The sequence below is a fragment of the Suncus etruscus genome, chromosome 1 (genome assembly GCF_024139225.1).
Source record: "Suncus etruscus isolate mSunEtr1 chromosome 1, mSunEtr1.pri.cur, whole genome shotgun sequence".
In the NCBI taxonomy this organism is placed as follows: domain Eukaryota; kingdom Metazoa; phylum Chordata; class Mammalia; order Eulipotyphla; family Soricidae; genus Suncus; species Suncus etruscus.
Window position 1 is genome coordinate 11,535,630 of NC_064848.1, and position 27,646 is coordinate 11,563,275.

A 27,646-nucleotide genomic window follows, 5' to 3' on the forward strand; every position below is an offset into this window, starting at 1 on the left:
TTCTTTGGCTATCTTTCAATGAGATCTATAAACTGTCCCTCCATCCTAAATTCCAAATTCCTTCATTCCTGGAACTCCAAGCCGGTCAGTTCTCTTTCCTGAGAAAAGCTGCCCACCACCAACTTCCTAGGAGTGTGGGTGAACTTGGGAATAGAAAAGTCCCTCAGCTGAGATGGCATCTCCAAGGCCCACAGTCCGCACAGGGTCTTCACACACCAACACTGGTGTGAAGTGGAAGGTTATTCCCTCCCTGTGCCATTCCACGACTGGCTCATTTGGGTTGAAGGTAACCTTTGAGCCGGCCTCTGAATGGAAAGTCACGAACTCACGGGGCGCCCTCAGAGACACTCGGCTGGTGTCTATGGTCTCTGTGGCGCAGGCCTGTGTTCCCGCCACACGAGCACCGGCAGCCACAGCTGCCCGCTGGTTGGCCCAGTGCCCATCCACGGTTGCCAGGATGTGATAGGCCAGTGTGTGGAAATGAATCCTGGTGAGATCCGAGGCTCTGCTCTTACTCCAGCCATATTCCTTCAGAATCCAAAATAGAATGTCACTGACCATGCCCACATCAGGAAGACCATGCCAGGCAGAGAGAGAAGAGTGAGGTCCAGATGCTGACTGGCTGAGGAACAGCAGCTCTTGCTCATTCAGCCCAACAGAAGTCACAGCAGGAAAGACCTGCTAACAAAAAACAAAGTAACAGGTCTTTTTCTGAGGGACACCTTGGGCCTCAGCCAATGAAAAGGGGGGAGGGAGAGTTCCTTCTTCACAAGACAGACCCCTGAAGTCTTAGTGGGGAAGTGATGGCTTGAGGCGACTGTCTTGGTGATGGCATCTACAACTGTCCCCACTTGCAATAACACTTCTTGTTATTTTGTTTACAGTGGTACTTAGGAATTACTCTAGGCTCTGGACTCAAAAATTATTCTGGTGGTGCATGGGGAACTCTTTGGGAAGTTGGGTACTGAACATGGTTTGGCCACATGCAAGGCAAGTACCCTACCATCTATACTATCTCTCTGGTCCCTTACAATAACACTGGATAAATTTGAAGTTACAACAAAGCCTGTTTTATGCCATTTTAAGATGAAGGGGGAAGGTGTATTTAGGTGGTTTATTTCCCTGGGATCTCACTTTCCCTTTGCACACACATATCTCTTATGTGAAAGGACAGGGCTCTCATTTTGGCTGCCAGCAGCAGTAAACAGGACAAGACCTGGGGTCACGACACAGGACAGCGATTAGGACACTTGCTTAACACCAACCTTGCCTTGGTTTGGTTCCTGACAGCATATAATCCCCTAGCAATGCCAGGATGGCTTAGGTATCCTTAATAGCACAGGGCAGGAGCAACATTATATACTTGGGCCTTTGCATTGAGCTGCCAACTTGGAAAGCTGAGAATCACTGGTGGGACCCCCTAGTGGAGAAAACTCTGGCAACACAGTCAGGATGCCAATGGTTCCAAGCACACAGCACCAAATAGCAAGACCAGTTTCATGTTCAAGCCAGGCTCAGGGAGGTGTGAGTTAGGACTGCCCTGAGAAACCCCATGTGGAAAAGGAGTCACTGGATCAATCTTTAATCCATTTATGGAGAGGACCATACCTTATGGTGCTCAGGGCTGATTTCTGGCTCTGTATTTAGGGGTCACTCCCTGAGGGGTCGAGGGTTCAAGAGACGAGACACTCTATGAGTGGCAGAGATCTATGGAGTTAGCCTTGTGAAAGGCAAGAGTCTTCCCTGCTGTACTTCTTGTGGCTTCCACTGTGCTATCTCTGACTAGCAGGAGAGCTTTTTCCAGTCTAGCCCCAAGTCTACTCTCGATGGATGAGATTGAGAGAAAAAGAGCTGTTCTGCTCTCAACAAAGTCTGAGTAAATGCAAGTGGGCTTCATGCTGCTGGAGCAATTACCTGGTGCACAATGCTGTTCATGAGTTCCCGATTGGTCATGCTTGCCAGCTCTAAATGAATCGGAATACCAGTGGGGATGTCAGAAATGGAGGCAACAACCTGTAGAGATCAGAACACACTTCCATGACACACAACACAGGAAGAAGGATACTGTCCTGAGAGGCCCGAGCCCCTGCTACTGCTTCTCTGTGTCTCAAGACTGTTACCCTCTGAGGGCCACCACGGACTCATGGACAAGGACTAGTTTACCCAGGGGCCCCCAAGCTCTCCAGAGAGACCAGAAGAACATGAAGAGCTGCTCCGTGTGCAGCTGCCCACTTCACACAAGACACCCCCACTGTTGGCTTCAGGGATGAGACTGCCATGGCCACAATGCCACAGATGTGAGATCTGAGATCTTACTAAAGACACAAAAAACTAGATACAACAATCTGCAGCATCAATTTAACACAGAATGCAGATACTTAGAACATATTCTGATTGTTCTATTCAAACAGTTCCCAGGCCCCAGAGAATACTGGGAGTGCCTCATCGGGGAAGAAATTGGGGGAGAAAGATGGCTGAGCAATGCGGTGATAGTGTCATTAAGTGTCGTTACCTGCAGGAGTCTCTTCTTCTGGAACTCCTTGCTTTGTCCTTCCATCATGTGCAATCCAGAGAGGACCACCAGGTCTGGCCGGAACTCCTCCAGGCTGGACACAAACACCTCCAGCATATTCATGGCCCCGTTGGAGAGGTCGTGGGAGAAGATGAATCTGTTGGCATGGGGAGCCTTTAACTGGCCCCACTCCTCCCCTAAAAAAGCCCAGACAACACACAGGAAGAAAAAGGGAAAGGCTTTAAGTCTCCTAGCTGGGGCTGGGCTCACAGGGACATCATTGTTGCACCTTTAAGTCACAGCTGCCCCAGGAGAATGAGGATGGTGGGCAGTAATAAAAACCAGTCCCACTTAAACCTCCTTCCTGGAAACAGACCTCTAGGGGGATTTCATGCTTGGGCAGGGAATGTAATGGCTTACTTTAGAAACCCAGGAAGCCCTACTGCTCCAGGCTCACAAATCCTGGCCTTCCTTGCCTTTCCAAGTGAGGACATAGGCATGAGGCTGGTACCAGGCAGCAGAGAGGCCTCAAGCAAGCCCCGTACACAAAACATGCTACTCTTCCAGCCACATCTCTGCAGTAGGGCCCAAAGTGCTCTGCAAGAAAGTGGATGTATGTGTGTCAAAGCACAAAGCGCACCACACCTCCACCACCTATTTGTTTTTGGACACTTGATCTAAGAGCATCTGTACCAAGTGCAGCATTGCAGGGGTATGTATAGTATTTCAGTCTCTTTTGATACCAAGAAGTGTTACTGCTGGGTCATATGGTTATTCTTTTCCTTTTGTGTGTGTGTGTGTGCCACAACTTTTAATGCACAAGGCTTACTCCTGGTTCTGTACTCAAGGATCATTCCTGGTGGGTCTTGGGGGACTCTGTGTAGTAGTGGGGATCAAACTTGAGTCAGTTTTGCGCAATGCAGTACCCCACCCACTCACAGTACTACCCAGTGGTTCACCAAGCTGAGCATCCCACCTGGGTGTCATCTGTGAAAACCTGCTCCGCCAGACTAGGGCAGCCTCTCCGGGGGTGCCAGTCCACCCCACTTTGACCCAAGCAGATTCGGTTACTTCCTGGCTTTCCCAGCAACTGGACTCGCCTGGAATTTCACAGCAGTTCATTTATTAGCCCATCCTCTGCGGACACCTACAAGTGGAGGGTAGTGCCCCATCTCTCCACACCCTCACACTGCACCTGGCACCTCAACACAAAAAGAAATCAGCAAAAGACAAGCAAAAAGAATAGGACTAATATCTTTTTTTTTTTTTTTTTTTGGGCCACAGCCGGCGGTGCTCAGGGGCTACTCCTGGCTGTCTGCTCAGAAATAGCTCCTGGCAGGCACGGGGGACCATATGGGACACCAGGATTCGAACCAACCACCTTAGGTCCTGGATCGGCTGCTTGCAAGGCAAACACCGCTGTGCTATCTCTCCAGGCCCGAACAATATCTTAAGTGCTCACGATGACAAGAAATATGGCTGTGAACTCCAAATTCAACAATTCTCCAATATTTGCTTATTTGTTTGTTTGTGCGTTTTTGTTTTGGGGTCACTCCTGGTTCTGTGCTCAGAAGTCGTTCCTGGCAGGTTTGGGGGACCATACAGGATGGTGGGATTTGAACCAGGGTCTCTCCTGTGTTGGCCGCATGCAAGGCAAATAAATGCCTTACCGCTGTACTATTGCTCCGGCCCCCATTTCTCCAACCCCTTTATTATTATTATTATTATTATTATTATTATTATTATTATTATTATTATTTTGGTTTTTGGGTCACCCCCAGCAGTGCTCAGGGGCTACTCCTGGCTCTACCTCAGAAATCACCCCCAGCAGGCTCAGGGGACCACATGGGATATCGGGATTCAAACCACCGTCCTTCTGTGTGCAAGGCAAACGTCCCACCACTGTGCTACCTGTTTGGCTCCATTTCTCCAACTCTTAAGAGGAAAAGGGGACACACATGGGACTGAGCTTCTCCACGGGCAAGAGCTGTGCCTGACTGTAGGTTGATGCCGAACAGCACTGCTTATCAAACCTACCCACATGCAAGGCCAATGTTCCTCCACGAGGAGAAAGTAACAGAGGCTTTTTCTAAGGACACAGGGTTGAAGAAGCAGCTGGAGAAGCAAAATAACAAAACATAGACAGGAGGAGTATGTAATGTCAGCTAGTGCTCCTTTCTTCCAAGGTTTGAATTTACTTCTGCAAATGATTCCTTCTCTGAATGTGAAACCGTGCCATTCTGCCTAAAACTTAGCAGAACAGATATGGTGACTTCCTGGTACCTGCAAACAAGGTACCAGGAAGAACCAGCAAGGATGGCACAGTCCGTCTGGGGATTTATGCATCAGACAAAGGACAGGGATAGGACTGACATCTGTCAAGAGAGCTGGCAGACGATCACAGGAAATCTGGTGAGAAAGTTACATAGTAATCTACCAACCTCAATGAGCCTAAACAGTAACAAAGAATGCTTAGTTAGCACCAACAACAACCCAGTAAATCTTTAGAAACACTGACTTTAGTAACACCATGGAGAGATAGAGCAATCATTTCAAATGAACCCTTTTTGTTTTTCTGTTTGTGTGTTTTGGTTTTTTTGGGAATACACCCAGTAGCGCTCAGGGCTTACTCCTGGCTCTACACTCAGAAATTGCTCTTGGCAGGCTCAGGGGACCGTATGAGATGCCGGGATTCAAACCACCGTTTGTCCTGGGTCGGCAGCTTGCTAGGCAAGCGCCCTACCGCTGTGCTATCTCTCCAGCCCCAAATGGAGCCTTTTTGATCTAAGTTTTGATTATTCCATTTGCCTTTGTATAGTAACAAACAATGTGAAGTAACATTGTTTGTGGTTGCATGGAGGCAGGCGGTACTGATAGGTGGGGGATAGGGGACACTAGAGAAGGGAAGTCACACTGGTGGTAGGATTGGTGTTTGAACATTTAATGCCTGAAACAACTACAATGAACAACTTGGTAAATCACGGTGCTAAAATGAAATAAAAATGAGATGATCCAAAGGGCTGTGTCACCACCTACTGGGTCTTCTCCAGGGGCTGATGAGAAGCTGAAAAGGAAAACTGAGGTGCAGAGCTTACAATAATCAGGACAAATAGAGCCCCTTTTCAAGATACACTTTGCTATTCTCAACTCTGCACAAGGCACAGTTGTTTGATTTAACAGGAAAGTCTGACCGAAGAAATTAGTTTTTCAGTGAATCACGGAGGAAAAACAAAACCAAGAGCTAGAAAGTTCCACCCCTGAAGCAAATGCCCATAATCCAGCAGCTCACAGATCTGCCTTTCAGCTCTCCCAGGCCCTGTATACCTGAATCCCACTCTTGTCTCCCAGCTAGGCTCTTAAAGCACACAGGGCCCTTTTTAGTTCTACCACCATCTTCAAGTGAGCATCACTGATTTTCCATTTGTGAAAATGTTAACTCAAAACTTGAGTATTCATGTGAAATGCCAAGTTCAACATCCTATCCAGTTCTCAGACATCCCAATTCCTGACTTCTAAGTCTTACGTAAGAAGCCCAAAAGAGCCAGGGATATGGCACAATGGTAAAGTACATCCTAATATATGTTTTATCCCCAGTATCACTCTGCCAAGAAACACCCAAATCCCAAGAATAAGCAAACAATTCATTTTTTGTTACTTGGAGAGAGCACTGTATTTCTTAGCTTAAAGTTAATTACTCTAGGGATTGAGTTTCTCCAAATGCCCTAACATGAAAGCAGCTACTGAAGCATATTAAGTACTGCTCGAAGGTACTAATTATGTCTGTTTAGGTACTTGAGCCTTTAACTTGAAATAATAATGCGCTGAAATCAGAAAACCAACAGTCTGAATTCAGAGCAAAGGAAAGATACAATAGCAAATAAACAGAAAGTTAACATTCAGGTTATTTCAGGTTCAATCTGACATTCGATCACTAGTCTCGTGATGTCTAAAAGCTTCTCTGGGGATGGAGTGGGGTGCCTAAGGAGGGTAGTTTAGTTTTATAAATATTAGACATTGTCTAGTGGGGAGTATTTGCTACCAAAGAAGAAACATTTCTATACTTGAGGGGAAATAAAATGCTTTAAAGGGAGCTTGCCCAAGAACTGGAATCAATCCTAAGTAGCTTGGATGTGTTGACAGAAAGGCCTAGGGAAGAACTCAGTAGAGCTGAGCAGATGTTACCTGATCTTATAGCTTCACAATGGGAAACTTTATATAAATGTGTGTGCTTAATGCACTCTTGTGATTTACAATGTTTGATCACTCTCCTACAGTCTGATCTTGCCTGTGTTCAGAGCCTTTCTATCTGCAGACCTTAGAATTCACTGTAATGCTCTGATACTGTCATTCTCCATGGAGATAATGACCAAAACCATAGCTCAGTGGAACCAAGGGGTGCAGGAATCTTTGGCATGATGAGAATACAGACACCCACCCAAACAACAGAGTTCCAAACCATTTGGATACTACTACCTCATCCATTTCTTACCTGCCTGATACTCTAAAATGAGGTGGAACTCATCCATTTCCTGCAGTGACTCTGGAGGAACAAACACATTGTCATCAAGAAGCTCATGCAGCTTTGGACCAACTGGACCACAAAGAAGAACCTGGAGACAAGAAATATAAAGTGCATCAGGAGGCCTGTCCCTTCCCATGAGACCTCTTTGATGTCTAACAAGACCTGCAGCCAAGCAAGGTCTACACGACAAAGCATCTAATTCTGTCAGCTCATTACCCAGGTGAAGCCACTGGTGAGTATGGCCACAAGGTACTCAGATAGGAGGGGCTGACTAAAGACCAAGTCACACATGTCACACAAGGACCAATACAAAGTCCTGTTGGATCTGGATGCTTAACACCCCCCCCCCCCCCAACTTGCATGCTGAAACTTAATTGCCAACGTATTGGTTTCTTCTTTTTCTTCTTCCTTTTTTTTAAGTGAAGTAGGTGTTTTTTTTTTTTTTTTTTTTTTTTTTTTTTTAATGAAACTTATTTAAGAAGTGTGTGCTCAAGAGGAAATAGAGATTTCTCCAGAGTGGAAAAAAGCAAACAAAGAAACAGAGACAAGCAAGCAATGTTTAAGGGAGCACAAAGGCTTGAAGAGCAAGTCTGTAGTGGTAGATATTGAATCAGGGCCTCTGGGAAAGAAGATCATGTGAGGTCACATGGATAGGATCCTAATCCAACAGGATCAGTGGCTTTATAATAACAGGAGAGGCCAGAGAGCTAGTACAGCAAGTAGAGCCTTACATGAGGAAGCCAACCTGGGTTTAATCCCCAGAACACCATAGGGTTCTTCTAGCACTACCTAGAGTGACCCTTGAGTGCAGAGCCAGACGTAAGCACTAAGCACTGTCAGTTGAGGCTTAAAAACACCCAAACTCCAAAAACAAAGCCCCCCCCCCAAAAAAAAAGAACAGAAAGACACAACAAAACAAAACACCACCTGCAAGCCAATCAGAGTACCCTTTCCCAAGAAGAACCTAGTGGGAACCCCAATCATAGAGTGTCCAGTCTCTAGTATTGTGGGAGATAACATTTCTGAACTTGAAACTACCCATATTACTCTTAGGGAACAGACACCATAACCTGCCTTTTCTTTTCTCACCCTCAATGTAAGTAAATAGTATGGGATGCCATCACCTCCAAGTTACCAAAGGAAGAAAAAAAAAAAAAGAATAAAAAAATTTTATTGTAGAAGAGAGCCTCAGAACTGCTATACCAAATGATTTTTTATCAAGATTATTTTTCTTACTCCTTCAAGAAAGCAATTTGTAAGTGAAGACAGAACTTCTTGCAATAAAGAGAAGTTCTAAAGAATTAAGCAAGTTAAAAAAAAAGTATTTCTCAGACTGAAGCAATAGAACACCAGGCAGGATGTTTGCTTTGAACATATTAGATCCCTGGCATCCCATATGGTCCCTTGAGCATTGCCAGGAATAAATCTTAAGTGCAGAGCCAGGGATAACCCCTGAACACTACTGGGTGTCACCCAAAAACAAAACACCAAAATTTTCCTAGTAGGCATACTTCTTTTTTTCCTCCTAGGCATGGCATTTATTTTTAAAGTCAAAATCTATGTGCACAGGTTGGAAAAAAAAACCTGTCAACAAAGTATTTAATATGGAAAGGCTAGAGTTTCATGCTGACAATATGCTCAGCAACCAGAGGACCTAACCTGTGGGACTCAGGTTCATGTTCCAAACATCAGAAGTAAGGAGTTTAGAAAGTGTGCAGGAAATGTGCTCTGTAACTTTTCAAAAATTCTTCTCTTGAGCTCAAGCCTAGGCTTCTCTGTGGCTATTTTTTTCTTGAAAACACTTTCTGTCATTTCTTGGTTCCAAAAGGTCATACTAGCTCTGGGCCCCACTCATGTCCAGGCTAAGAGACTCAAATGACCAAACAACATGGGTGTGTACAGGGATGGGAAAGTCAGTTCCCAGGGAAGATCAGTAGCATTCAACATTTAATAAGCGTCACCTGAAATCTTCAAAAGACATGGAGGCTTACTCATTAACTGCTTGTTTGGACAGAAGAACTTTCATGTCACAAACTGAGAAATCTCAGCTTGTAAGGTGAGAATTTACTTCTCTCGCCCTGCATCTTTTCTTCCTTTGACACATGTCCATTATTTGCTAGTTCTGAAAAACCTTACTTCTAGCACTTAATTCTGTTTTTAATTCTTGGCTGAAACTTCAGTTTTCAAAATGAGATAACCAGGGCCAGATTTATCCTTCTGTTTCAAAAACAATAACAGAGCTGGAGAGATAACACAGCAGTAGGGTGTTGCCTTGCATGCGGCCAACCCAGAGTGGACTGGGTTTAGATTCCTGGCATCCCATATGGTCCCCGAGACAGGAGTGATTTCTGAGCACAGAGCCAGGAGTAAATTCTGAGAGCTTCTGGGTGTGGCCCCCAAACAAAACAAAACGGAACAAAACAACAAGAAAATGGAAAAAAATGAAACTTTTTCAAGTTATTTGGACACTAGGCAAGAAGAACAGTGATTCCTAAGAAACTAAAATTCATGAAGGAAGTCCTACAAATGCTTTAGGAGATTATTTTAAAGAAAAAAGGAGTATATAAAATTTGAAAGAATCAGCAGCAGCAGACCCGCATGCAAGAATGTAAAAGAATTTTCTTTAGGCAGAAGGAAAATAATTCCAGATATAAATATATAACAATATATGTAAACAATATATATAACATAATCATATATAACAATATATAAGCATATAACAATATAAACATATGGGGGACCATATGCCAGGTTTCTAACCAAAATCAACCCCAGGTCAGCTGCATGCAAGGCAAGGGACCATATGGGATGCCGGGATTTGAACCACTGTCTGTCCTGGATTGGCTGCATGCAAGGAAAACGCCCTACTGCTGTGCTATCTCTCTAGCCCCTGAAATAATTTTCTTTATCTCAAGTATTGCTAGGTATCTTCCCTGGAAACACCCTCCAACCCCGAGTGTGCCCCACTAAAGCATATGAACTGTAGAACCAGGCTACTTGGGTTCAAATCCCAGGACCTTGGGAAGTTTTAACCACTCTATGCCTTATTTTTTCTGTCTACAGGATGGGAAAATTCTCTTACAGTACATTATAAAAATTAAATAAACTAATATGTGAGACCCTTAAAATAATGTCTGACATACTGGCATAGGAAAATGTTAGTTGTTATTATGATTACCTTTGAAAATACATAGTTCTTTCTTTCTTTCTTTTTATTTTATTTTTTATTTTTTGGTTTTTGGGCCACACCTGGTGATGCTCAGGGGTTACTCCTGGCTATGCGCTCAGAATTCGCTCCTGGCTTGGGGGACCATATGGGACACCGGGGGATCGAACCGCAGTCCATCCAAGGCTAGCGCAGGCAAGGCAGGCACCTTACCTCTAGCGCCACCACCCGGCCCCCTTTCTTTTTATTTTTCAGGAGACATGAAGCTTTATTATTAATACACCCTAGCCACCTAGGCTAACCTTTTAAGCAGCTTCTCTTCAGCCACCCTGCATCTCAAACCTCTCTCTATCATACCCCCCAGTTCTTTTTTTATAAAACCTATATTATTGTTGTAGGGGCTCACAATTAGCATGATGCTAGGGAGGAGGCAGGGCAACACCTGGTGTTAGTACAGGGGCAGTGCCAGGACCAGCAAGGGAGGAGCTGGTAGTGAAGTATCTTGTGCTTGGGACTGAACCCACGGCCTCAAAATTCAAGGCCCATGCTCTTGTCATCTGAGTTAATCCCTGGCCTAAAAATACCTAGTTCTTAATCTCAGGCAGTTCTCAGCAGTCTACTCTATGAGGAAGTACTTCACTAAGAGCAATCCAGGGTGATGAAGAGCTGGACATAGGCATCCCAGCCCTATCACTCACTGGTTGATACTGTAGGCACTTTACTTAACCTCTCTGGATCTCTTTCTCAACTACAATCAGATGATAAGGTCTAATTTCTCAGACAGATGTCAAGAACTGATTAACACATTATCTGTTTTTCTTTCTCAATTCCTTACAAAGGTCAAGCATGCTTTACTAGAATGTTTTCCAATTACAAGGAGTTCAAGAACACATGCTGATGTCAGGGGAGGTCAATGTTGTCTACAAGATTGCAGGATGCTTTCCATGTCCAGAACTAGTTTTTAGCATGAATAAGCCAGTTTTTATTGGAGGGAGGGAGGCACACATCCAGCAGTGGCACTCAGGGTTTTACTCCTGGCTCTATGCTCAGAAATTGCTCCTGGCAGGCTCGGGGAGGCAGATGGGGTGCCAGGAATTAAAATGGGGTTGGCCCCAGGTCAGCTGGGTGCAAGGAAAATACCCTACCTGCTGTCCTAAGGTTGGACTGGTAAACGTGTGTGTGTGTGTGTGTGTGTGTGTGTGTTGTGTGTATGTGTGTGTGTTGGCTGGGTGCAAGGCAAATGTGTGTGTATGTGTGTGTGTGTGTATTGCCCACTTGGACTGGTAAATGTGTGTGTGTGTGTGTGTGTGTGTGTGTGTGTGTGTCGGCCGAGTGCAAGGCAAATGTGTGTGTGTGTATTGCCCACTTTCCACATTTAAGAACATTCATTCTTGGTTAGTATCTCCATATGAATCTCACCCCACATATCTGAATATGCCATGGGCTATCCTGGAGCTTCAGAATATACAATCCTGAAATGTATTTCTCTCTGTGGTTGATCTCCTAGAATAGAGGATTATTTAGAAGCCACAGCTTTGTGCACTTTTCAAATTTACTCTAGAACCATCTCTCCTAAATCTTTGAGTTCTATATTATACAGTCTAACATCGTATGATTCCATTTCAAATGTTTCTCTTCATCTGGTTGCTCTAATTCAGGGCACAGTCATTTTTACAGCAGTATTAACCTCCTTGTGATTTCCTGTTCAAACCTATTTCATTCACAGCAAAAGAAATTTCTTGCTCAAGTTATTCTGTTTTTGTGTTTGACCCACACCTGGTTATGCTCAGGGCTAACTCCTGACTCTGCACTCAGGGGTCACTCCTGCCAGGGCTCAGAGGATCATATGGGGTGCTTGAGATCAAACCCATATAAGCTGTGTGCAAGGCAAGCATCCTACTGATCTGTTCTATTGCTCCAGTCACTCATGTTATTTTGAACAAAGAACTTTTTTGTTTTGGTTTATATTTTGGGGGCCCATATTCAACTATGCTCAGGTACTATTGCTCTGGCCCCCAAACATAGAAATTCTAGAATTAAACCAAAATGATTTAAGACTAAGAAGTCTCTATTGGCCCCCATTTAGTAGTCTACATTGGGAGGTAGGGGTGCATAGCAATTATTCCAGGAGGCTGGAACCACTTCTGGTTGTATTTGGCTAGCTGAGTCAGGCAGTTCAGTACTTGGATCCAGTAGTGTTGAGGATCTATAAAGGAGGTCTGGGAGTATAAGGGACTTTGAAACCTTGTACATGCAAAACATGTGCTCCTGCTATTTCCCTGGCCCTTACTGGCCTTCGCCAATTTTCATCACTCTAGATCCTGATTCACCAATACAGCCAATTCTAGTCCATGCTTTTCTCATCACTATAAGCTCCAGTCTCAGGCATGGATTTCCATACTCATGTGCAATAAGTTACACAATAAAGCATTTGAAAACTTTGTATGTTACAATAGCAAGGACCAACTAGAAAGAAGGCAGGCGCTCTACTGCTGAATCACATCCTTGGCTTCAAACACAGACCTCACGGTCCTAGGTTAGAACAGATCCATTTTTTTAAAGGTTCCATTTCTTATTAGTGTGGACCTTTCAGTGGTTCAAGTCTCAGATGCAAAGACAAATAATAGCACAACAGCATAGTAATCTTTCATCAACCAGCCTGTGGTAGTTGCACAGATGAAGAAAACTATGTAAAGCACTAAATAAATATAATGTCAGGCAGATGTAAGTAATGTCAGGACAGCATTAATATTTCTTTGCCTCTTAACAAGAAGCCCAGGGTCCGGCACTCCAGACATTTAATCAAGGAATGAGATATTTATTTTTGCTCCTAAAATGATTGTAACACTAGTTCTAATCTGGGACAAGGCTTACCTTTAAATCTGAGTTGGCTGCAAATTTCTGTCCAATTAAAGCTGCATTCCCTCCTACGTAGTGCTGTAAGATAGTTTAAGATTAGAGAGTATTTTAGCACAACTGTATTACCCAAATTTAATAAAGTTTTTATTTTATGAATCGTTTATTTTTTTGGAGGGGTCACACATGGCTGCTCAGGGTTTATTCCTGGCAGGGTTCAGGGGACCATATGTAGTGCCAGGGATAGAATCTGGGTTGGGCATGCATGCGAGAAGTAAGTGCTCTACCCACTTGTACTCCTGCTTCAGACAGCATTTAAACTTAACTAAATTATTTAATAGTCCACCCCCCATTTTGGGGACCAAACTTGGTGGTGCTCAGGGCTTACTTTTGATAGAGCTTGGGATGGTCAAACCCAGGTTAGCTTCATTAAGAGGCAAGCTTATCACTCTGGCCCCTATAGTCCGTTTTTTAAAAAAAGAAATGTGAGTTTGTAACACAGAAGTGAAGTGAATGAAACATTAACCCAGAGATTAATGGCAATAACTGGTAAGGTTAAGAAAATCAAACATGGGGGCCGGAGAGGTGGCACTAGAGGTAAGGTGTTAACCTTGCAAGCGCTAGCCAAGGAAGGACTGCGGTTCGATCCCCCGGCATCCCATATGGTCCCCCCAAGCCAGGGGCAATTTCTGAGCGCTTAGCCAGGAGTAACCCCTGAGCATCAAACGGGTGTGGCCCAAAAAACCAAAAAATAAATAAATAAATAAAATCAAACATGGGCCAGAGTGATAGCACAGTGGTAGAGTGTTTGCCTTACACGTGGCTAATCCAGGGACAGACCTGGGTTCTATCCCTGGCATCCCATATGGCATATGGTTCCCCGAGTCTGCCAGGAGTGATTTCTGAGTGAGCCAGGAGTAACCCCTGTGCACCACTGGGTGTAACCCAAAAATCAAAAAAGGGGGGGAAAAAAAGGAAAAATAGGCAAATCATGAGGTACACAATGAGTGGTACCATTGCCTGATCCATAGATCAAATCTGACCCTAGATCAAAACCAGTGCCAGCTGCATCATGCATCTGGTTGTTTCATTTTGGCCATGTGTTTTCAGGAAACTTGATGGAACAAAGGAAATATGAAGAGTGGGTGGGTTATTATCCCCCTGAAGGATCCCTTCTAAAATGAGGGCACACAGATGATTATTCTTTTCCAGAAAAGACGTATTTTTAATGAGGTAAACAGGCCTTTATTGCCCTAGTCTTTTCTTCCAACCCTGTTCCCTGGCCTTCTCTTCTGCAACAGGCCTGGTGCTCTCCCTGTCAGCCTTCTGCTATGTCTCTAGGCCCTCGCTCTTCCCATGTTTGGAACAGAACTTTTTGCCCCCTTGGACTTCGGCAAATCCCTGAGCACATCTCAATAGGTGGTTGCAGAGTCATTTCTTCTGTAAGGCCTCCTAGCAACCTCCTCCACTGACTCCCATCCAGACAGGATGACAGGCTCCCTGGTAACTCTATACTCTAAACACAACTCTAAAAAGGCCCCTGTCTACTTGAGCTATTATCATCTGAGCTCCTAACAAGCCCCCTTTCAAGGCTAGGACTGTCGAATTACAGTAAGTGAACCATAATGTTGGTCGTGACAGTTTTGGAAAGGAACAGAGGAAATACAGTAGCTTCCTGGGAGTAAATTCTAAAGGTAATAATAGGCCTTAAGAGAGGATGACGCTTTCTCCTAGTGAAACAGGGCCTCAGCTAGTCAGATGTGGCACTGGAGTGCAGACACCATGAAAGGTATCCATAAGGATGGATTTGCGTGCTCTGGAAATCTGACAGGCAGATAGAGGTGGTGTTTTATTTGAATGTTGAGAAGTCCAATCAACAGTCTTGCTTACATGAAAGCTACCATTTTGACTTTGAACTGCTCAGCCTTACCCAGAAGCACAGACTAAAAATTTTTTTTTCTTTTAGACTAAAAAATTTAATTCAAAATACTTTTCATCATTTCTGTCTTGCATTGACCAATCCCTGGCTTCCAGTGTTAATAATAACAGCTTTCTACAGATAAATGAAAATGTCCTGCATTAGGCTGGAATTTTGTCTCTTAATATGTTAGTCTTGCCAGAGCCATTGTACAGCAGATAGAGTACTTGCCTTACTGGTGGCTGACCCAGCAAACATGGCATCATATATGGTCCCTCAAGCACCACCAGGAGTAATTCCTGAGTGTAGAGACAGGAGTAAATCCTGAGCATCACCAGGTTCCCCCTCTACCCCCAAAATGTTACAAATGTCAGTCTTTTTTTTTTTTTTTTTTTTTTTTTTTGGTTTTTGGGCCACACCTGGTGACGCTCAGGGGTTATTCCTGGCTATGTGCTCAGAAGTCGCTCCTGGCTTGGGGGACCATATGGGATGCCGGGGGATCGAACCGCGGTCCGTCCAAGGCTAGCACAGGTAAGGCAGGCACCTTACCTCTAGCGCCACCGCCCGGCCCCACAAATGTCAGTCTTAATTTTATTTATTTAAAAAAATTTTTTTGGATTTTTGAACCCCACCCTGTGACGTACTCCTGGCTATGAGCTCAGAAATTGTTCCTGGCTTGGGGACCATATGGGATGCCAGGGGATCAAAGCGCAGTCCATCCTGGGTCAACTGTGTGCAAGGCAAATGCTGCGTCATTGCTCCAGCTCCATTAATTTTATTAATATCTAAAAAAATGTACCAAAAAAACTTGGAAAAAACCATTAAGAATTCTATCAAGGGGCTGGCGAGGTGGCACTAGAGGTAAGGTGCCTGTCTTGCAAGCACTAGCCAAGGAAAGATCGCGACAGCGGTTCGATCCCCCGGCGTCCCATATGGTCCCCCCCCAAGCCAGGGACAATTTTTGAGCGCTTAGCCAGGAGTAACCCCTGAGCATCAAACGGGTGTGGCCTGAAAAAAAAAAAAAAAAAGGATTCTATCAACTGGGCTTTACATAGTTTAAACACCACCACACAGAGTTATAAACTGCTACTTAACAGTTTAAGAGTTTGAAAAGGCATCAAATCAAGTAAAAGGCTTAAAATTAAGAAGGCACAGACTTAAATAAGTCTGATTTTTTAACATATAGAAGTAACTTAGGGCAATGGCGAGCAAGCACAATAGTACAGCAGTAGGGTGTTGCTTTGCATGTGGCCTATCTGGGATGGACCTGGGTTCAATTCCCAGCACTCCATATGGTCATCCAAGCAGCCAGGAGCAATTTCTGAGCGGAGTCTGGAGTAACTCCTGAGCACAGCTGGGTGTGGCCAAAAAATAGAAAGAAAAGGAAAAAAAGGAAAAACTTAGGGCAATGAGATATTAAAGGGGTTGGGGCTGGAGAGATAGCATGGAGGTAAGGCGTTTGCCTTCCATGCAGAAGGACAGTGGTTCAAATCCTGGCATCCCATATGGTCCCTTGAGCCTGCCAGGAGTGATTTCTGAGCATGGAGCCAGGAGTAACCCCTGAGCACTGCCTGAGTGCTGTCGGGTGTAACCCAAAAACCAAAAAAAAAAAAAAAAAAAAAAAAAAAAAAGAGAGCGATATTAAAGGGTTTAAGGTGTCTGTCTTACATGTAGCTGACCCAATTTGATCCCCAAGCACCACATATGGCTCCCAAATCCCGCCAGTATGATTCCTGAGCACAGAGCCAGATCTGAACAATACAGAAATGGGGAAAGATTTCAAGGCAAAAGAAACAGACTCATATATGTGGTTTAAATACCATGATCATAAGATATTTAAGCAACAAACTCATCTTTATATAAGTAAGAAGTCTGAGATCTCACAAGGGATCACACTACCTCACTACTGGGCTTGGCTAAATAATGGCATCTGAAAATATATTTTGTTATTTATTTATTTAGGTTTTTTTTGGGGGGGGCCACATTTGTTGACACTCAGGGGTTACTCCTGGCTATGTGCTCAGAAATTGCTCCTGGCTCAGGGGACCATATAGGATGCTGGGGATCAAACACAGGTCTGTCCTGGTCAGCCGTGTGCAAGGCAAATGCCCTACCACTGTTATTGCTCTGGTACCGGCACCTGAAATTTTAACTTGCTGCCTCCTTTGGAAATTCAGCTGGTAAAGTTCTATGATCACTATTCTAATATTCAAACAGGTAGCTTCAAAGGGGGGGAAAATCAACCTTTAAAATCTTAATAGTAAAATAAAATTGGTCATAAAGAGTGGCCTGTGAAAGGTACCCATTAAAATGTCATTAAGAGGTTCCCTAGTGAAACCACACCTAAACTGAGGGAAATAACCAAAAGGCCTTAGTTAAGAATGGCGCTGGGGGGAGGGAAGTAGAAGAGATGCTTCAATGAACAAGAGCTGTAAGGTCCAAAGACTCATGAAGCAGCAGCGCTCAGAGCCCCATGCTATTCCTAGTGAATCTCACTGTCCTATGCAGAGTCGAGATGTGAGTTTGTGACCAAGGCAGGCCTGGGAACCTTCAGCTTCTCTCCTCCTGACACTCTGCCCTGCAGATCTCTGGTTCTCAAAACAAGATCCTTTGACCAACATCAATACAGGCAGGAAATTTGGCATAAAGGTCCAGTTCCATAGCAATAGAAGCAGGAACTCTGGGATAGGGCCCAGGGATCTGTTTCAATAACCTCTCCAAGTGATTCCAATGTGTGCCCAGGTCCGAGAAGCATCAAGCCCATACTAGTGGTCCTTAACCAGGGCTGACTTTGTATCTCTTCTCAACCTAGAACAATGCTTTATTTATTTTTTAATTTTAATTGCTTTATTTAAGCACTGTGGTTAGAAATTTGTTCATTGGGGCCGGAAATATAGCATGAAAGTAAGGCATTTGCCTTGCATGCAGAAGGACGGTGGTTCGAATCCTGGCATCCCATATGGTCCCCCGAGCCTGCCAGGAGCAATTTCTGAGCATAGAGCCAGGAGTAACCCCTGAGCGATGCCGGGTGTGACCCAAAAACCAAAAACCAAAAAAAAGTTCATTGTTGGGTTTAAGTCATACAATGTACTCCATCCTTCACCACTGTACCCTTCTCATCATCATCCCTGATGTCTCGTACTTTCCTCCCACCCCTATCCCCCTACCCCTGACTTGCTCTGGGAAGGCAAATTGCTTCCTTCTTCCCCGCTTTCTGACACCGGTTTGCACTATTGTCCATGCTGTGGTACCCTGCTCTTAGTTTCTCCATTTTCAGTGCAGATTTCTTGTCCAGAGTGATCAAGTCCTATCTCTCATTGTCCTAGTAGACCCTTCTTCACTCTAGTTACACTCACTGCTCTTTGTGGCGAGCATTCTACCCTGGGCTGGATCTCTTGACCTTTGTCTCTACTGTCTCTGGGTATTATTACTACACTATCTCGTTTTTCTTATATCCCACAAATGAGTGAGATTATTCTATGTCTATTCCTCTTCCTCTGACTCATTTCATGTAGCATAATAATCTCCATGTCCCTCCATGTACAAGCAAATTGCATGATTTCATTTCTCCTAAAGACTGCATAGTATTTCATTGTGTACCACAGTGTCTTTAGCCACTCGTCTGTTGTTGGTTGTTTCCAGATTCTGGCATTGTAAATAGTGCTGCAAGGAGCATAGGAGTGCAGAGGGCATTTTTTGTATTATGCTTTTGTGTTCCTGATGTATCTCTCTAGGAGTGGTATTGTTGGGTCATATAGAAGCTCAACTTCTAGGTTTTTTTTTTTTTTTTTGGTTTTTAGGCCACACCCGGAGGTGCTCAGGGGTTAATCCTGGCTGTCTGCTCAGAAATAGCTCCTGGCAGGCATGGGGAACCATATGGGACACCGGGATTCGAACCAACCACCTTTGGTCCTGGATCGGCTGCTTGCAAGGCAAACACCGCTGTGCTATCTCTCCGGGCCCAACTTCTAGCTTTTTGAGGAATGTCCATATAGAAACACTGATCTTGCTTGGTTGGTAAAGCTGGGTAGGGAGGAGAGGCAAAGTGCAATTCTCCTCTGGCTTATATAAACCAGAGATTTGCTAAAACATCTTTCAATGTGCAAGATTGGGCTTTCCCAACAGAGATGTATTTAGTTCAAACTGTCAACAGTGATGACACCAAGATATCTGGAGAGCAAGCAGAGCAAAGGTATGGGCCCAGGAGAGGGCCAGAAACAGCTTTGGTTTTAGCCTCACCCTCCTGCTCAAAGGACTCAGTTATAGTAATGTAATGCAAATTAACAACCACAGCATTGACCAAATGGTTAGGAATACATCATCTTTCCTTATTTGTCTCATCAATATATACTTGAATGAAATGGAGAGAGAGCTAATGGATAAACCAGAACCAAAATTTAGTCACTAAACTGAAGCAGCAGAATAAACTGTAGGTCAGACATAGGCTTATATAAAGGTAAAACAGTGGACTATTAGAGTCCCAACAATCTCTTTCATGGGTCAACTTGAAAATTTGAGGGAAAACTTGTTAGGTTGCTTCTCGGAACCACATAAAGTGACCCAGGGTCAGAATGATAGTAGGAGCAGGTAAGCACATGCCTTGCTGATGGCCAACTGTGTTTCAATCGCTGCCAACCCATACAATCTCTCAAGTAGCAATGCCTGGAGTGACTCCTGAGCACAGAGCCAGGAATAAACTCTAAGCACAGCTGGATGTGCACCCAAAACCTAAAAAATGAGTATGACCTTTCCCAACCCATCTTCAATCACTAGAGAAATACCAACAGACCTGGGCTCCAGGGAAGTCAGATGCTGCCTGGGCAATGTTGTGGAAGACCTCCTTGTCACTGAAGAAACGCTCTGCAGCTGCTCCCTTCCCCATGAAGTTAAGGAAGGCTTCCTCTAGATGGGTAAGTGAATGCAGGACAGTATGATCTTTCCCTTTTCCAGGACTCAGGCCCAGAGCCTGCAAGAGCTTCACCCCGGAGAGCACTACATCCACACAGGCATTGACCCTAGAGAGAGGAAGGGAGAAAGGGTGAGGGTAAGTGGCAAAAAGACCTGGGCAGCTACTTCTCATGTTACGTAAGGGAAGAGTTCCTGAGAACTTTCTTCAAGCAGAAAAACCGATGAAGGATATATCCAAGACCTCAATCAGTAAGCAATAGCACTTAACAAGAGATGATCTTATACAGATATAGTAAGTTCTTGAAATAGCAACATGGGACTCCGTTCAACAGTTTGGCGAATGTTTACATGAGTTACAAAGAGTCAAACATTTCAGAACAGTACTATCTTAATAATATAAATACACCACTTCCAAGGAAATGCAGCATGCTGTCTGGACCCATGCCCCTTTAATTTCTGAAACCCAGTTACATCTATTCATGTAAACATTTAACACATAAAGTTGAATTGACTAAACAGATGTTTTGATAAAGGTCTTGTAATAGATGGTGGTGAATCCACTTCTACTCTCTGATGACCTCTGCTTGTCCACTGCTGCTGTCCCGGTAAGGACCCAGGGGGTTAGCCCTAGGAAGTTAAGAAAATACTTCCATGAGGGTCTGGCAGAGGCCTCTCCCATATGTGCATGAAGAAGTTCGGCCTGACAGTGTCTCTTGGCTAAATGTGAGCTCTTCAAAGAGAAGGGACACGTGATAAGGGTGACAAATGAGGCCTTTCTGCTCGCCTTTCCACAGGTCAACCTTTACTACCTCGGCCTGTCAGGGACTCTCACTGCTAAGGTGGCCCAGCTGGCCACATGGCAGCTCCCAACAGAACAGATATTGTGCCCAGCAAGAAACAAAGCTGGGCTTCAGGGTCAATTCACTTAGTTCTGAACCTAGAGGGTAAGCCTGCCCAAACAGCAGGTCTAAAGAACAGGTGGGTGGTTTCTTTTTCTTTTTGGTTTCCAGTGCCATACCTGGTGGTGCACAGGGGTCACTCCTGGCTCTGTGCTCAGAAATTGCTCCTAGCAGGCTTGGGGGACCATATGGGATGCTGGGGATTGACCAACGGTGGTTCAAATCCTGAAATCTCATATGGTCCCCCGTGCCTGCCAGGAGCCATAGCCCTTGCACGTGGTTGACCCAGGACCGAAGTCCGTTCGATCCCTGGCATCTTGTTCCAAATGGTCCCCCAAGCCAGGAGCGATTTCTGAGCGCATAGCCCAGAGTAATCCCTGAGCGTCATTAGATGTGGCCCAAAAACAAAACAAAAAATTACTTTAGGGCCAGGATGATAGCACAGCTAGTACAGCGTTTGCCTTTCATTTGGCGACCTGGGTTTGATTCCCAGCATCCTATAGGGTCCCTGGGGCCTGTCAGGAGTAATTTCTAAGTGCAAATCCAGGAGTGACTCCTGAATGCCGTCAGGTGCAGCCCCAAAACAAAAACAACAAATAAAGATCTAGTGGGTTGTTCATTCATCTTCTTGAAACTCCTCCTTTTCCTTTATTTCTCTGGCTCCTTTCTCCAAGTTCCTGAAATGCTGGTATCTCCCAAAATTTCCACTCATGCCAGTTCCCTTCCCCGCTCCATTTCTTCTCTGACATCTCCTAAGCTTGCAACCCTGCTCCACATAGTACATTCCTAAACTTCAGCCCAGTGTTTTCCCAAAGTGGAAGAACCTCCCCAGTGGAGGATTGGAGGTGGTGGTACTGAATCAACGAGGTGGGCAGCAGTAGTCTTGGGTGTAACTGGGAGTTACTTTGTTCACTTCAAAAATAAAGATTTCGGGGAATGGTAGATGAAAGCTGAGCAATCATTTAAAAGAAAAGTAGACCAAATCATTCTGAGAATCTCCACTAACTTCTGTTTAGCAGTATTTGAAATCCCACAAGAATGTTTATCTCCCCTCTTCTGCTATCAAATGGGTTCTCTTTCGAAGCAAACTAGGTCCATTTCCAGTTTCTCCTAATGACAACAATGTGGTATGAACAAGGATAGATTTAATCTGCATCTCCTGCAAGTGAGAGGTGTGTGATCTTGGACAAATCAATGTTTCAAGTTAAGTTTACTTATCTGTAAAACTGAATGACATTATCTACATTAGATTACTGTAACATGCCCAGTACTAAACACCTGTCAATTTCTGGCAATTTCTGGCAGGAAAATGGCACAGAGTATATGCTTTGCAAGTAGGAGGCCCAGGTTTATTCCCCAGCACAACATGGTCCCTAGAATAAAGTTGGGAATAGCCCTGAGTATCACTGCTTGTGGGTGTGGGCAGCACACACCCACAACAAAAACCCTGTCATGTTTGTATTGGCCCTCTTTGCTCTCTCTCCCACCTCCAACTTATCAAATCTCACTTCTTTAGTGCTAATAGCAATGTGGTTCTGGATCTTTACTCCCTTGAGCCAGGCCCAACACTGACCATTTAACTAATGTCAAGACTTTCTTCCTTTTTGTCTTTGTACCATACCCAACAGTGCTCAGGGCTTATTCCTGGTAGGCTCAGAGGACTATATAGGACGTCAGGGATCAAAGCTGAACAGATCCCATGCAAGGCAAGTGCCCTACCACAATACTATCACATAGGCCAAGACTTTCTTCCTTGAGTCACTTTATGTTCCGAATGAGTATTCTCCAGGGAAGTCCAAGTCCCACCGCATCATAGAGATTCTAGTATGAGTACTGTGTCTTCTCTCATCTCTTCTTTGCACACTCGTCTGTAAGTGTCCCAAATAGATGGATGCCTGTTACCACAAAAGTGATGTGAAGTAGGGCCACAGAGATAGCACAGCAGGTAGTGTTTGCCGTGCATGAAGCCAACTTGGTTTCGATCCCTGGCATCTAGATGGTTCCTTGAGCCTGACAAAAAGTAATTTCTGTGTGCAGAGCCCTGAACACCTGAACACCACAGGTTGTGACTCGCCAAAAAAATGACATGAAGCAGTTTAGGGGGCTAAAACAACTGCTCAAACTCCATTTTTTTTTTCAAACTCCATTCTTTGTACTCCTATCCTTTTGCATTAAGCTCCCAAATGTACAAGGGGACTCAGGGGCAAATCCTGGGTCATTTAGTCAACTGAGCCAGAAGTTAAAAGCCTGGCGATGTAGTGCTGCTCTGGCCCAGAGCCATACCTGGTGGTATTTAGCAGCCACATGGTACTGGGAATTGAACTTGGGGTACTATACATGTAAAACAATCACCCCTACCCAATCTATCTCCCCACAGCTGCCTATAAACTTCCCCATTACCTCCTCTGACATAAAAGGCCCTTCTCAGCATCATCTCTTGACATCTCTCCATCATAAGATTTGTGACCTAAACACAGGGTCAACTAGCCAACTTGCTTTTTCTAAATAACCCATATACTCATTCCAATTCCATCCTCTCAGCCTTGGTGAGAGGTTAACATTCTCCCATGTTAACATAGATAAGTTGCAACCTCCCTGCAATCAGAGATCGTGTTCCAAATTAGTAGACAACAAAATGCTTCAACCAACTTTTTATCTTTTTTAAACAAGTCTGCAGATCACTCCTAGGGATACTCAGCCTTGTGGTTTAGTGCTTGGGCCCAGTGCTGCAGACGTGGCAGTGCTAGGAAGTGAACTCTCAGCTTCATGCATGCAAGGCATGCATTTCACCTCACTGTGCTCTCCTTTGCCCCCAATACTTACAAGGCATTAAAGTTTGTCCTCTCCTCTTGATTCTATAACATTACTGATTTAATTTAGATATCCTGTGGTGAGCAACCTAGTTATCTGAGGTTGTTGCAGAAAAGACCATCAACCTTTAAGAGGTCTCCAGCCCCAACTACCACTTCACTGAAATTGTGAGAAATTCCTAACTGAGTCAATTTGAACCCGAGAATCACATTAAAATGATTATTATTTCACACTACTAAATTGCTTACACATAGCAATAGTAAATAGAACATTGGGCCAGAGTGATAGATAGCACAGTGGTAGAGGCTTGCCTTGCACAAGGCAGATGACCTGGGATAGACCCGGGTTTGATCCCAGGCATCCCGTATAGTCCCCTGAGCCTGCCAGGAGCGATTTCTGAGTGCTGCCACCTGGTGTGCAACCCCCCCCACAAAAGAAAAAAAAATACAACATTGCTTTCTCAGATGAACCTTTTTCCCCTCAAAATCTCCACTTGAGATCATTAGCAATCTTCTTTGGGTCACAAGATAACCCTGGTGTTTTATTTTTAACCAGTACTTCCACAAAGCACTTTTCATAAAATGTCACAAACAACACTGTGCCCCTCCCAAATTCATGTCCAAAGTGCCAACGCCAAATGTGACTGTTTGGAAACAGGGACCACTATAGGGAGTGGTGCTGATCAAGGTGATCTACAGGGCTGAACATCCTTACAAAAGGAAGAGACGGGGAGGGAAGGCTGTAATCTGGAAGATTCACTAGAAACCTGCCCTGCCAGCATCTTGGTATTGAGCAACCAGTCTCTGGGACTGGGAGAAAAGTCATTCCGTTGTTTAAATCACTCAGACTACAGTATTCTATCATAGAAACCCAAACTGAGTAAAATAAAGAATATGTTTCCAACAAATTTACCCAGCTGTGTCCTTAGAACCTATCTGAGTGACTGCAGGAGGATAAGAGGTTTGAGCAACACCCAGTGGTGCTCAAGATACCATATGGTGGTGGGACTCCAAAAAGGGTGGGCTGTGTGCAAGGGCAATGACCTACAAGCTGTACTATCCTTCCCTCCTGAAAAGGGCCAACACTAGAAAGAATTGAGGAGATGGCTCAATGTACTAGGATACAGTTCCTAGGTTCTACAGGCAGGAGTCCCAGGCAATATCTCCAGCACCATATGGTCCTTCCACCCCAGCACCTCTACGAGTGACCTACGAACACGATGGGAGCAGCCTCTAATACTTCTAGGGGATCAAACACAAAAACAAAATAGAAACCAGAAAGAAAAGATGAAAAAAAAAAAGTGATAATACAGTGGGCCGGGCATTTGTTTTGCAAACATACAACCCAGGTTCGAGTCTCTGGCATCCTATGTGAACCCCAGAGCCTACCAGGAGTGATCCCTGAGTATTGTCAGGTGTGCCCTGCTCTAAGGAGATACACATCAGATAAAAACTGTAAGTTATGGGGCCGGAGTGGTAGAACAGCGGGTAGGACGTTTGCTTTTGCACAAAGCCAACCTGGGATTTGATTTTCGGCATCCCATGTGATCTCCTGAACTTGTCAGAGTAATTTCCGAGTGCAAGGCAGGAGTAACCCCTGAGCACTTCCAGGTGTGGCCCCAAAACAAAAACAGGGGTCAGATAGCACAGCGGTTTGCTCAGAAATAGCTCCTGGCTCAGGGGTAAGGTCTCCTTGTACTTAGGCCGAAAGTTTTTCCTTTCCATGACCCCCATACTTTGGTGGGCCCATGCAAACGATAATTGCCACTCTAACATTATTTATACAGTGCTCCTTTGACTCTGTCTAAACCTTTAAGAAACCACTATGGGGCCGGGCGGTGGCGCTAGAGGTAAGGTGCCTGTCTTGCCTGCACTAGCCTAGGACGGACCGCGGTTGGATCCCTCGGCATCCCATATGATCCCCCAAGCCAGGAGTGACTTCTGAGCGCATAGCCAGGAGTAACCCCTGAGCGTCACCAGGTGTGGCCCAAAAACCAAAAAAAAAAAAAAAAAAAAAAAAAAGAAACCACTAGTAAAAATATCTGGAACTGCAAAAAAAAAAAAAGGGTTTACATTAGTGTTAACATATATGCTTTTAGTTAAACTAGCATTCTGGGGAGAAAGGGATATATGCTTGGGAACAGGGATGAAGGGAGGACAACACTGGGGGTGATGGATATTCCCCTGATTCAATGTTAATATGTACCTAAAATACTACTGTGAAAGATATGTAAGTCATTATGATAAAAAAATTGTGCTTTATTTAGAAATGTTCTTTGACTTACATGTATTATATTAATTATATGTTATGTTATGTTACTATATTCTCAATATGTTAATCAATTTTGTCTCTTGAATAAATTCTTACAATGAAAAAAAAAAAAAGAAATAGCTCCTGGCAGGCACGGGGGACCATATGGGACACTGGGATTTGAACCAACCACCTTAGGTCCTGGGTCGACTGCTAGCAAAGCAAACACCGCTGTGCTATCTCTCCGGCCCGAAAATACACTACACTACCGTTTGAGTACTCTTTGAAGAAGATAATACGCTAAATGGATGATTTATTTTTCTCTTCAGGTGACTTAACTTGATCTACCTTCATCATAACATAGGGACTTGAAGAAATGGTACTTTACTATGGTGCCTCTGGGGGGTGATGACAAGATACCCAGAGTGATTGGGCTTCCACTGTAACTTTACCCTGTCCTCTTTCTTTGCATCTTTGTTGTCATAATTAAAATAATAAAAAAAATAATTAATAAAAAAAAAAAAAAAAAAGATACCCAGAGTGAGTCAAGAGCTAGCTTGGGCTCTCTCATGCTCTCTCTCTCTCTGTCATAAGGACTTAAATGGCACTTACTATGGTGCCTCTCAGGGGTGATGGCAAGATACCCAGAGTGAGTCAAGAGCTCTCTATCTCTTGGTCAGAACATAGGGACTTGAAGAAATGGCACTTCCTATGGTGCCTCTAAGGGGTGATGGCAAGATACCCAGAGTGTGGGTCAAGAACTCACTCTCCTCTCTCTCTCTCTCTCTCTCTCTCTCTCTCTCTCTCTCTCTCTCTCTCTCTCTCTCTCTCTCTCTCTCTCTATCTATCTATCTGCCATAACACAGGGACTTGAAGAAGTGGCACTTCCGATGGTGCCTCTGGGGGGGTGATGGCAAGATACTCAGAGTGAGTCAAGAACTAGCTCTCTCTCTCTCTCTTTCAAATGCACTGTCACTGTGTCGGGGTGGTGGTGGGGGGGGGGGAAGAAAAGCCTTTAAAAAGGAGGCGTCGTTTAATGCGGAGAAGGCTGCAGAACTAAATGCTGACCAATAATAATAATAAATTATATATATATATATATACACACACATAAAAAAGCCAACCGATCTGAAATCAACAGGTCCCACAGAGCCCTGACACTAAAGGAGAAGGAAGATGCGACGCCATACAAGACCAGCCCAGATGCCTGCACCGTCCTGCCTGCCCTGCACCTGGGCATCAGGGGCCGTGACCGCCTGCAGAAAGGTGGGTGGGTGGGTGGAGGGCTGAGCTGCAAGCGAGGTGCTGGCGAAGAGAGAGATCGATGGAGGCGCAAGGAAGGAAGGCAGGCAGGCACCGGGGCCGAGCCCAGAGGGGGACACCAGCCTGGCAGGCACTTCCCCTCGGAGTGCAGAAGCAAAGCATCGCAGAATTGCACCCCTGGAGCGGAGGAGCTTGGTGCCCGGCGTCCGGGCTGCCCGGGGACCCGCGGCACCCCATCCGCAGAGGCAGGCGGGACCCCGACTCACCCCACGGCCACGCGGCGCCAGCGCCGGGCCGGCCGCACAATGAGCGCGTCCCAGGCGGCGGCCAGGCGGCTCTCCGGGGACGGGGAGCCGGGTCCCGGCGGGGCGGGCGCCGGCAGCAGCTGCAGCGAGCCCCACAGCGAGCGCAGCGCCGAGCCGGGCAGCTGCGGCTCCAGCAGGAACACGCAGCCCAAGGCCAGCGCCAGGAAGCCCGCGAAAGCCGAGCCGCGCCACAGCGCCATCGGGGACTCGGGCGCGCGGACCCGCCTGCCCGCTCG

The 27,646-nt window shown here is 45.0% G+C and overlaps 1 protein-coding gene across 2 annotated transcripts; it reads right to left on the bottom strand.

Moving 5' to 3' along the window:
• On the bottom strand, positions 1-27,646 carry ADPGK (ADP dependent glucokinase). Of its 2 annotated transcripts, none has more exons than XM_049777895.1 (7): positions 27,372-27,646; positions 19,764-19,989; positions 13,075-13,137; positions 7,002-7,122; positions 2,513-2,709; positions 1,915-2,013; positions 1-678 (listed from the first exon to the last, which is right to left on the bottom strand). In XM_049777895.1, the coding sequence occupies exons 1-7, from the start codon at positions 27,608-27,610 to the stop codon at positions 127-129; spliced, it is 1,497 nt and encodes a 498-aa protein (XP_049633852.1). In that variant the 5' UTR covers positions 27,611-27,646; the 3' UTR covers positions 1-126. The 2 variants fall into 2 exon arrangements, with proteins under 2 accessions (XP_049633852.1, XP_049633851.1); XM_049777894.1 differs by having other exon boundaries at positions 1-681.